At 38.2% G+C, this 12,508-nt stretch overlaps 1 protein-coding gene across 1 annotated transcript; it reads right to left on the bottom strand.

Annotated features, from left to right (window-relative positions):
• Window positions 1-5,302: 5,302 nt before the first annotated feature.
• LOC148022415 (uncharacterized) lies at window positions 5,303-7,462 on the bottom strand. Its single transcript, XM_087696743.1, has 3 exons — window positions 6,835-7,462; window positions 6,449-6,724; window positions 5,303-5,922 (listed from the first exon to the last, which is right to left on the bottom strand). Exons 1-3 carry the CDS (start codon window positions 7,186-7,188, stop codon window positions 5,611-5,613), a joined length of 942 nt encoding a protein of 313 aa, XP_087552869.1. The 5' UTR covers window positions 7,189-7,462; the 3' UTR covers window positions 5,303-5,610.
• Between the last annotated feature and the right edge of the window lie 5,046 nt (window positions 7,463-12,508).

Here is a 12,508-nt window from a genome sequence, read left to right as displayed (position 1 = left end):
TGATGATGATTTGGTTTCATCCACTCTGAGTGGCCTTAACAATGAGAAGACATGGAAATCATTTGTTACTTCAGCATATGTACGGAAACCATTTCCAGATTTTGATGAGCTGATCTCTCTCATGATTACTGAAGAGATCAATATGTAGGTTGATTCGTCTGAAAGAAATGGTGAACAGTTTATTATTATCATGAGCATCAAAGTCTCTTTCTTGATGGGGTCTTGATGCTAATATATAGGAGGCTCACACGTATAGGCACAAGGCAATGAAGAAGAAGCAAAAGAGGTTAGACCTAATACAAGAACATTGGTTCCAAAGGCAAGGTCTAAGGATTACTATTCACACAAGGCATGTGACTTTTCATTGTCATCTTTTTTTAATTATTGTTCTCTTTTTTATGATTCAAATCAAAGAGAAGAAGATTGGATTCACCCAAGGAGGCTATATCTTAGGAGGTTTGGATCCAAGAAAGACAATAGCATTGGTTCGAAAGATAAGGTCTCATGAGTACTATTCAAACAAGGCATGTGGCTTTTTAGTGTTGTCTTTTCTTTTAATAGTGCATACATCTTAGCATATAGTTCTCTTTATTTTCTAAGATTCAAACCAAAATCTAGATTCCAAATGCATATGCACACTAGCAAAGTTTTGTAAGCGCATTATTATATCATATTTCAAATTGTGTATTTTGTTGTAGCATTTGCTATTGTTATTAGTGTCTTGTTGAATACAATGCCGCATGTGTTATAGTAATTAGTATGTCAATTAATTTGTGATAGCATACTTTATGCAAAAAATAGAGCTCATATGTGTGTGTGTGTGTGTGTGTGTGTGTGTGTGTGTGTGTGTGTGTATGTATGTATGTATGTAAGAGAGAGAGAAATAGAGAGAGAGAGAAGGAAAAAAGAGAAAGAGAGGGAGAGATAGTGATAAAGATGAGGGAGGGAGGTAGAGAGAGAAAGGGAGAAAGATATGTGTGTGCTTGTGTGTGTAGGAAGGGAAGGAGGGAGGGAGGAATGAATTGAGAGAGAGAAGTATATTGTCCACTGTGACATAGAAGAAGAAATGGACAATAATGAGGGTTGTGACATTCAAGATCGAGATGTGTATCTCTATAAACCACGTGGTGAGTTTTAATTGGAAATATTTGACCAAGCTATCTTGGACTATGAGTTGATCATGTGTGTGTGTGTGTGTGTGTGTGTGTGTGTGTGTGTGTGTGTGTGTGTGTGCGTGTGTGTGTGTGTGTGTGTGTGTGTGTGTGTGTGTGTGTGTCCATAATGCAAGTTTCACATGCATTGGGATGTACATTAATACATATTTAAAAAATTTGTTTGGAAAACTTGCCTATTTAGTGCCTACAACCTTGTTTTCTTAAAGTGGTAGTGAAATTAATCTCTTTGTAGACCCAACACTTACATGAACACTACAACAATGATGCCATTGAGGACTTGATTAAATTGACCTTGGTGATTGAGAATTTTTTGTACAACCTTTTGTTTCCATACATATGATTGGCTAATGAATCTATCAAACATTGATCATCTTACATATTAGAGTGTATTTCACCTAATGGAATTTTGAGAAGCTATATAAACTTGCATGCATGTAGTATGAATATTGTTGCTTTGGCAAAAAATTGGATATAGTACTAGTGGCCACACATCTTGTTCAAAACATGCTTAGTCTGTGCATATCTATGTATATTGGTGCTTCATTATCTAAGACTTGATGTCTCTTGTAAGGAGAATATAATATAGAGCTCATGTTAGTAGTAGTGACATTTACTTTGATAATTAGATTGCCCATCATGTTCCCAAAAGTTTGTTGTCCTCATATACCATTTTGATCTATTTTCACCAAAATGAGATCATGAGGCTAGGGCAATATTGGTATATCACATAAATGTATGTCTTTGTTTCAAATCATGTTGACCTACAATTTTCTGGCTTAAGTTCTTGTAGTGCCTCAATAGAGACCATATTTAATAGAGTGAGATTTATGTTCAACATACCATATATATTTTATTTAGAAAGCTTATTTTGATCCAAGAAAATAGGATATTAGAAGATTAATTGGTGTTTAACCATAAGCTTTTAAATTGTTTGAATCTTCTTGCAGTATTGGCACATATGCTAACTTCCACCAAGATATTGCAACTCATTTTGGAGTACTCACATTAGAATACATCATCAATATAGTACATGATAAAATGAGGTTACCATTCCTTCTAATCAAAATTATATGGACAAGCAAAAATATATGACTAAATGATTTGGATATTATTTAGATCCTCATCAACCAAAACAATTCTTAAAGGGTGAGACATCTACTTTTAACTTATTATAACATATGAAATGATGCGTAAGATGCACTCAAAATGGTCATGGACTTGAAGACATGTTAGACAACTCGCATGTGGCTGAAATAGACCCAAAAAATTCATTGTTGAAAGCCTAATTAAACAACCCCAAAACCAAAATTTTTAGCAAACATTTAGTGTCTACTTCATTTTTGTAAGTTTTGTTACTAAAAATAACATTCTCATGTTCGTATTTACTTCATTGTTTTTGGAATCTTTGGCTATAAGTGTTTTGTTGAATATATCATCTTCAAGTAGTAAACATAAAGCTCTCTATGCCAGAAGTGTACTATGACTCAAAAGTCCCTAAACCACTTTCCCACTTTGAGATACAATATTCTCCAAGGATAGATCCAAGTAAATGACCTAACTAGAGCCCCCTTGTGGCAATTGCATACATAGAAGAGGCCAAACTAGAGATAATCTCCACATGGTAGCATCTTGCATACAAATGGATAAATTGGAGATAGCTCCAACAATCATTGTGTTTCTACATTACAATTTGCAATAAGATATTGTGCAACATTAATGTAGCTTGCAATTCCAAATGCCATATCATTGACACAGAGTTTGCATGAAATGCTATGGTCCACTAAGGCTCGGTTCAGACGAGAGGCAGTAGAGATATATCATCAAAGGGGCGTGCTTTTGATGTGACATCTCCCAAATGGTTGAAACTTCCCTTCTCTTTCTGCTGGGCCTACCCTCTTTCTAACGACCGCTCCCTCTTAGAATAACGTCGGCGCTAAGAAAAAACCTCTCTTTACCAGCTTCTTGTAACACATTGTGCCTCCGACTTCATTATTCACACAAAGGAGGCATAAGGTTGGTCATAGTTTGCAATGCTATGACCTCTGTTTGGACCCAACCCAAGATTGAAATTCACGATTTGATTCTAGGCAACCTTTGAGGGTACCAATACATTGTCAAAATAAGGAAACCATCCAACTTTCACTAGCACGTCATTTTTTCAAGTGAGTTGAGTAGGTGTGTATATTTATCTCAAAGGTGTGCCATTACTTTCACTGGAGCATGACCAATATTGGAAGTTGAGGCCCCATGTGGTACCATAGTCGATGGAGCCATCCACAAGGGAAAATAAAAAATAAATTTGAAACTAAGATAATTAAGTCATACAATGATCACTACACACAATGTTCCAAAATGCTTGCCGACTTTGATAACTCACTTGTTAAATATCTCGGTAAAGACATTCTACACTAATGTACAAGGATGCATTTACTTATGTTCATCATATGGCTATATTAGTACAATCTACACAATGCAACCATTAAATACATGAGACTTTATGATGCCAAAGTCAAAATATCTATGTTTATGACAAAGCCTGACTATACAAGACACATTGGATTGGAAGCTTCACTAGGTCCTTCAACATGCTTTATATAATTCAAACGAAGGCTTTAGAAAAACCAATTCATGCTGAAAATGGATAGCTTATACAAACATGACATCAAGTCTTTTGGAGCTCTAAATAATTGACTAAATCATCAACCAAATGTCTCTTCATATTTCCCTAATATTTTATCACTAAAAAATGATAAGAGTGGTACAAGCATGATGTTTTTGCCTTTGCAACTCTAAATAATTGCGTAATCATCCAACCAAATATCTCTTCATACATCCACCACAATGAGGTAATCTTGTCCGATTGGCCTAATTAGCTAAGAAGCATGAAGTCATCTCTCTTAAACCTTACTTAGTGATTATTAATAAAAATATTCAAGTACATACGACATTGGCACATTATTTGGGTAAACATTGAAGACCAACATTATGGTAAAGGAAAGGTAGAAGAGAGACAAAGGCCATCACTATGAGTGAAAACCCTTAGCGAACCTGTATAATGGAAATATTGTGAGATTCTAATAAGAGCTATCTATAATCTAGAAGTAATCATAAGGAGAGGTCAATCGCATGCAACAAATATGTGAAACAACAATTTATATCCCATATCCATATATAAGATACATGAGTTGAAGTTGATACCCCATTAAGAAATTGAAGTTGATGCCCCACTAAGAAAATTAAGTGTCTGTCCAATGTGGAAAAGCAAAGTCATACTATCATATTCATGGTTGTTAAACTACATATAACAGACTCGTTAAAATTTTAAGAGTATGATAGAGTGCCAACCTAAGAGTACTTTTGAGGCAACTTCCCTAAAAAGTGGCCTTTCTAATGAGTAGTTTAAACCATTTTTAACATAACTTTGAACATTTCTATGCACTTGAGTTTGATTGCATTGGGATGAGAATTAGTATGCTCAAGTTTCATCATAAATCAACATACTACTTAGGCAGATCGAAGTGCCATTGTGAAGGGTCCCATAAAGAAGCACTACCTTTGCACTTACTACGTAGGCATATCAAAGTGCCATTCTAAAGGGTCCCATAAAGAAGAACTAGCTTTCCTACTTGTTTTTGACTTTGTACCAATGGTGCCAAATGATTGTACTTAGAGGCACCCCTTTCTTGCCTCTTCTCACACCAGTAATGCCATACACTTGTGGTCAATAGCACACCCGCTTGCCCTAATATTTGGTTAAGTAATAATATGGCAATTAAGCACAACAAATGTTGGTCTCAATATTCTCCTCCAAACATTCTATTCATTGGACTCTAGGAAGCACACTCAATGATCAACAATAAGTGATCATATGCTTGAGTGATTGGCCAATACGTTCATAAAACCTTTTTACTTCTTTTTGAGAAGGCCTGAAATTTGAAGGACGCAAGATGCCTCAAGGTTGTATCCAAGGTTTGAGCTCACGCACCTAGGTACATACGCACACGCTCAAACCACATGGGTTATAACCCATTGACACCTTCATAGGACCTTCGACTAGGGCAAATACGGCACATCACATGCAAGAAACTCCACTTGACAAGCGATACTCGCAATACTAGTTTGCCCATTCAATGAGACTATTATATCATCGACAAAAGAGTTCATCCATCTCCGACGAAGAATGGAATTAATAGAGAATAAGGAAGCATCAGTTGACTTTAAGGCTTGTTATATACACTAGCACAACATGTATCCCAACGCAAGAAAGAGTAACTTTCTTATAATTTCAACTCTTATCTTCGCTGAAATTACATTATGAGATGAATACCTCTAGTAAACCGACTCTCCAAGTGCATTTGCAAAATTGAGGTTAGATTCGAGTAGGCCAGGAGAGGAAAATTCGTGATGTGATGTAGAACGCTAAAGTGCGCCGACGCTAGTCACTGGTATTAAGGTCGTCCTCTTCTTGGTAAGCTTGATTGATGTCCGCCATCCACAGTCTTGGCTTTTTGATATTCCCTTGGTCTTGCAGGGCCGACGACGATGCTGGATATTCGTATGTCGCAGGTGACGTAGTCGCAGCACTAGACGAGTAGGGCTGGATAATATGATGAGCTGGATCGTTGGTGGCATCGTGGGTTGACACACCATGTGATGCTGAAGTACTACTGGACTGATCCATGAGGCTCGACAGAAGGGAACGCCGTTCTTCCTTCTTGTACCGGATGCCGCAAGCGTTGCAGAGAGACTGAATCATCATGTTCAGTGAGAGAAAGAGTTACATGCCAATCGCTAAAATGTTAGTACGAATGGAGGTGATAGATAAAGGACTAAGTAAGGTGATAGATCAAATCAGCTTAGACGAAAATGATAAGGGATGGTGATGGAGGGGAATATAGTTGTTAACTGGTAGGCGTGGAGGATCCCTAATTCATTAGAAGAAGAAATTTTATACATGTTGAGAACAATCCTAAACAAAGCAAGAAAGAACTGGCTGGCGAGAGAGAGAGAGAGAGGCGCTGAATTGGATGATAGAATAAATCCGGTTGAATACATACTAGCTATTGATTGAAGAAAACTAATTATTCGCTAATTCATTGATAGAGGATAATCATTCACACAATGAAAAAAACTTAATTAGGGAGGGATAATGATTCACATATAATGCACAGCGTTAATTAGGGTAGATGATCCGTAACACGCAGAGAGAGAGAGAGAGAGACTGAGCGCGCGCGCGCGCGCGGTTAAGGCATGAATGCTATATATTTATATACCTTGGGGCCTTGGGGTCCGTTTCTCCACAAGGGAGTTTTGACGGTTTTGCATTGGGCGCAGACACGCACGAGGAAGGCGTCTCTGTTGTGGGCAGCTGCAGGATGCGCGCCGCCCATCGAAACAGTCGGCTGCCCTAATTCCTGCGCCACTGGCGACGACAAAAGTGCAGACATTCCTGGCTCGCCGAGACTGCTCATCATCCTGATATACTCTTCGTGGTCTGTATTAGAGTATTCTGACCTAAGAGCATCCGGATATTCATGCCGACCATATTCCTGCGTAAAAGTTAGCTTGCCATTAGAGGGGATAGAACGGTGTTTCATTAACACACAAGAGTACTCACTCGGCCTGGAAGCATTTGTTAATAACTCGCTCTGGAGCTAACCTGAGGCGCGGCCCATTGGTAGTACTGATGGTGATGATGATGCAGGTAAGGATATGGATGTTGCGTCGATGACAAGCCCCGGTCGTGGATATTGCTCATGCCCGAGTTGTATAATCCCAGCTGCAAGCTGCAGTTCGGCTGCACGCCCGCGCCAATTGTCGACTTCTGATTGTCGTCGATGCGACTCAAGAAGTCGTACTCGCGCAACCTTTCTGCAGCCGAATCGTCATCCCCATCGCCTCCATCAGCTGCAGAAGCTTGCATCGGGCTGGTATCTGCCTGATGGTACTGAGAGGAAGAGTTGCCGTAATTATACTGGTGTCGTGAAGCCATCATAACAGCTGATGGACTCATGAGCTCATAGTTACGAGTTGAGCTATGGATTGAATATTCAGTATGTGCACTGCTACTTGAAGAAGAAGAAGAAGAAGAAGAAGAAGAAGAAGGTGTCGAGGAAGCTGCCTTGCAGTCAAGTGTGAGCTCGCGCTGTTTCTAAAGAGCCAATTTGCATGAGAAATGCAAACGAGCTGGTTCATTACGGAAAGCGAGCACGAGAGACGATCTCATCAGAGCAACGAACAGATGGCTGGACATAATGTGTGTGTGTGTGTGGAGAGAGAGAGAGAGAGAGAGAGAAAGAGAGAGAGAGAGAGAGAGAGAGACCGGGCTTAACCCGATGCCTGGATTTGCAAGAAGTAGCTCCATACACATAGCACGTATAAATCCATCATATAATTTAATACGCCTCTCGGCTTTTTCTTTTTCTGAAAAAACGAAATCACCCTGAATTTTTATTACTGCATAACTGCACAAACTTTTCATCGTCTGTAGATCGGTAAGGCTGGCGTGGAGGACGTAGCACGTGCGAAGGGTGGTGGGGGTTGCGAATGTCAGATCGGGAGGGCGATGCGCAGCTATCGGGATTATGGAGGAGGGCGGCGCCTTTAAAAAATCCCCAAGCTAAAATAGGAATTCAGTTATTATTGACAATACATTTAGAGAAAAAAATGGAAAAACACTCATTGCTCCCTATTATTACAGATCATCTTGCCTTGGAAGCACTATAAGCCCGCGTTCCTATTTTTAGGACCAAGACTTCTTTTTCTCGACCTTGATGAAAGACAAGTGTAAATTCTTCAAAGACGACTAACATTGATCCCTCTTCAATTGGATGGACGATCTTCTCCATCTTTCTCAATTAGGAAAGACCGGTATGCTTAGGGGGTATAAGGGTACTCCATTTCCACAACAAAGGAGTGTGTCATAACTCTCCAAGTGTAGCCACATCAAGGTGATTGGATATTTTCAAATGGAGCCCAAGTAGCTGAGTTATGGGAGGACACATTCCCCATGTTTTGCCTCATTCAAGGAGATGCCAGTACTAGAAACCAAAGTCCACAACTGCGAGATGAAACCCATTCCAATCAGTAGGCCGAAGGGATGCAATCTTCTTAGAGAAGTTCAGGTGGTTGGATACTTATGTGATTATCCAAGTGCAGAAGCTAAGAGGCTTCATCCCTTTGGATACTCCCAATGGATGTAGCTCATGATGGAACAAGTTGCAGAGAAAAGAGCAAAAGGTTGAAAGCAAGGCTTGGTGGTACAAAAATGAGTGTCCTTGAGACCACATTAGATTGGTGGTTTGTGTTTATAAAACTAGTTGTCTTTTAAAATGTGTGAAGGTAAAATAGAGAGAAAAAAAATCACATGAGGGTTGGAAAGGTGACTTCTTTTGAAATGTTTCATAATAGAAGGATTGGACTTCAATGACATGGGTAGAGGGTGAGGGGAGTTGCAGTGATCGACCTGTTTTGCAGAGGCTCAGTCTTTGTAGTTGTTGCACACCATAGTGCTCTCTCTCTCTCTCTCTCTCTCTCTCTCTCTCTCTCTCTCTCTCTCTCTCTCTCTCTCTCTCTCTCTCTCTCTCTCTCTCTCTCTCTCTCTCTCTCTCTCTCTCTCCCCTTGCAGCATGATGGAAGCTCACGTCAGTCCCTCCACCCTTATCTACTCAAAGCAACCTACATTAGTAACAGTGACTACCATGACAGTCAATGCCCCTTCTTTCATCCATGAACCACTCTCTAATCAAACCTTATATATGCAACTATTGGGTAGAAAACGGGGTAGAAAAGAAGCATGAGCAACAAAGCAAGGAAAGGAATCTTGGTATGAGAGCTCGATTGTCAAGAAATAGGCCAAGAAAGAACATATGCTCTTGGTGTTGGCACAGGTAGATTGAAGGGCTTACAATAAACGAACAACATGAAATTCTTGAGCACCTCATGCATCATCAAACATTTTCCAAGTTGAGAAATATAGATGTTGAAGCGAGTCTTGCCTCTAACATTTGTAACACACTAACTCAACTATAGGTACCCCACTTAGCAAGCAAGCTTTTTGTCAAGTGAACCTCTTTGATAATGATCTTGAATAATGGTGATAGAACAACATCAATCAATCAGTCAATCAAGAATTGCTACTATATTAGATGTTTATTGAAGGAATATAGTGATAGCACGTACATGGTTGGATATGAAAGATAAGGACAAAATGCTGCCATTTAGTGCTTGTTAGAGACAATTGCCTCAAAATAGCAATATCATAGGCAAAACTAGAGATTTTTTCTATGCCTTTTGGACATCAGAGATGAGAGTTTCACCTAACAAAAATGATATATGCAAGCAAAGAATTGAGGCAAAATGTGTTATTAAACATCCCATGCATCTTCTCATTGAATCTCAGGTGACATGTTATTCTTGCAATCTTTGATTGCATGGATTTTGATTTGGAGTGATGTTCATGAGTGCATTCTAGAATACTAGGCATTTGGACAACACCAAATCTACTTTTGTAGATTAAAATCATACAACACTGGATTAATAAAACTTATTACTTATCATAGGCCACTTGTTCCATATGTTACCAACAAAACTAGGTATATACTACCCAAGCCATTCTAGAGTACCAATCAGGGTATTATGATGCTTAAAAGTCATTCCATGTAGTAGCAAAATCTCAAGAATGCACGTTGGCTTTTCTCTTGAATAGAAGGACTTTATAGGTACAAAATATTCCCTTTATAGAATGAAACCCTATGTGGAGTTCAAATTGGTAATTTTCTATATAGTAAAGGGTTATGTACATTTATTGTTAGGTTCCTCTTGGTACCCTGTATAGTGCGCCCAAGCATGAATTTGAGGACCAAATTTGAAGCTCAATTGGATAGCAAGAATAATCACATACAGAACCAAAGTACTAGATTTGGTAACAAAGTGTATGTATAGTACCAAATTTGGTACTTGGTATATGTGCAATACTAAATTTGGTGTTTGTTTATGGTTCTATGCACCAAGCTCCCTCAAGCATAACTTCGTCTTTAGTTGGCAGGCCCAAGAGTTCAAACATTACTTACTTAAGTTTCCTAGCAATGTTGTTGTGTTTATTGTTGATTTTGTAGAGAGTTATTCATTTAAAATGCAAAACAAGATTCAATCTATGCATTGGTGGTCAACCTAGGTAACCATAATATCGATGCGTATATCTTATGTGAGAAACTTGATAGGTGTTGATGAGAAGACACTACCTTTTTTCATACCCAATAACAAGCTCCATGACATGCTATTTATCCAACAATGTTTTATGCTTCATGACAAGTGGCTAAAATAATAGGGGCATCATCTGCGATATCATTGTAGAGCATGATGGTGCAGGTGCTATCATAAAGAGAACACTCACTCACAATGAGCTAAAACTAGATGGTTGGCCTATGAAGTATGCATATGATATTGTTGATTTTCTTAATGCAACATTTCAGCCCACAAGAGAAGTACATAAGTGCAGTATTCATAGAGTTTTCTAGTTGGTTTCAAAGGATGATGTGCAATGCAATCTATTATATGGGACTATCAGCACATTATAGGCTCTCACTCACTCAATTATGTTGATGGATACTCAATGAATAGCCCATGTGTTATGCACATTTGAATGCTCTTATGCTTTTTTGATCCACGTGTGAATGGGCATGGAGGAGATGCAAGAATAGACAATACATAGAAAAATGGAAATGTCTCCATTGTGTCATTGACAGAGGCAGTAGAACCAGATAACGATTACGACAAAGAGGACATGGAGGACAACGGAGCTATATATGCCATGCCAATGAGTTAGGATAATAAGATGGCAATTTAGAAGGAGATCTTGAAGTCTTGTGTTCCTTGTTGTCCAACCATCGGGGGACACCTTTGCAGCCAAGGCAACCGAGCCCCATGAGGACTTCTACCTTCTAAAATGCACAAAAACAATGTATTAGACAATAAGAGCAAAAATGACCTTCGGCATAACAAAATTGTCAAAGGTGAAAATTTAATTGAGGGATTGTATTATGGCTAGGTTGAAGGCAAAGGCGATACATATATCCTGTTGGATCATATAGCTTCGGTGATGATCTACTCCCATCTTGTCAGAGCCATATGCTTCCCCATGGAGGCTATCCTTGGAATCCATAACCAATTTATAGTGTCCACTAAGATATATGCCCAACATATACAATAGTATACCATATGATTATGGAAGTGACCAAGATGTGGGCATAATAGCCTTGATCCCATTTGCCATACTTACAGGTGGCCAAATCTGTACTTCTCCCAAATAGAATCTTACTTTGCAAACTTCACGTATTTTAGTCTTTTTTTACTTTTTCTTTCATAAATAAGACTACATTTTTCAAATATTATTTACTCTAATACCAAATTTGGTACAAATAGTGATCCTAAACCAAATTTGGTATAAAATAGTGATTCTAAATCACTGTACTAAATTTAGGTTCAATACCAAATTTGGTACAACACAGTGCTCATGAACCATAATTCAAAATTTTGGAAATGAATTTGGTACATCATAGTACTATCAAAATTGCACATATTCTATATATTACCACAACCAAATTTAGCATATCATAGTACCAATTTGAATAAAAGTACAACTATCCAATATACTAGTTACCATTTGCACACATTGCTTTATAGAGTACCAAATTTGGTACGAGCAATACCTAAATTGATGTAGAATAGTACCAAATTTGGTGCAAAATAGTGCTCCTAAACTATTACTGAAACCACAACCTAGGACAAATGTATAGATGTTAAGCATTATACTTAGCATAAATACAAGTTGTATCACACTACCAAAATCTCTATACTATAGTATTATCTTTGGTACATCATAGTACCAAAATGGATAGAGGTACAGGTGTCCAAAATACTAGTTATCGTTTACACAAGTTGCTCTATATAGTACTGAATTTGGTACATAATAGCACCAAATTTCATGCAAAATAGTACCCAATATTGCTACTGTACATGTTCCATAGTTGTCAATGGACCCAAAACATAGGAATAGATACATAAATTTAGCATGGTATGAAATTCATATAAAGCTGTTGTTATTGACATAGTACCAAAATTAATATCATAGACTACAAAAATTGAGCAAAGTAAAATAAATAGTTTACAAATATTAACCAAAAAGTAAACACTACATAGATACCAATGTACGTCATAGGCAAAGCTTAATAAAAACCATAGGTAAAATTGCATTAATCTCTATATTGCCAAGGGTACATAACTTTGGCTACATTGCTCATTGAATGGAAGGGGGTCAAACCTATAGGCATACC

This window comes from Lygodium microphyllum, chromosome 17 (genome assembly GCF_053477565.2).
Source record: "Lygodium microphyllum isolate KBCC chromosome 17, Lygodium_microphyllum_v1.1.10, whole genome shotgun sequence".
Classification (NCBI taxonomy): domain Eukaryota; kingdom Viridiplantae; phylum Streptophyta; class Polypodiopsida; order Schizaeales; family Lygodiaceae; genus Lygodium; species Lygodium microphyllum.
Note: the sequence above shows the minus strand (reverse complement) of the source record. Positions and strands in the feature narration are given on the sequence as shown.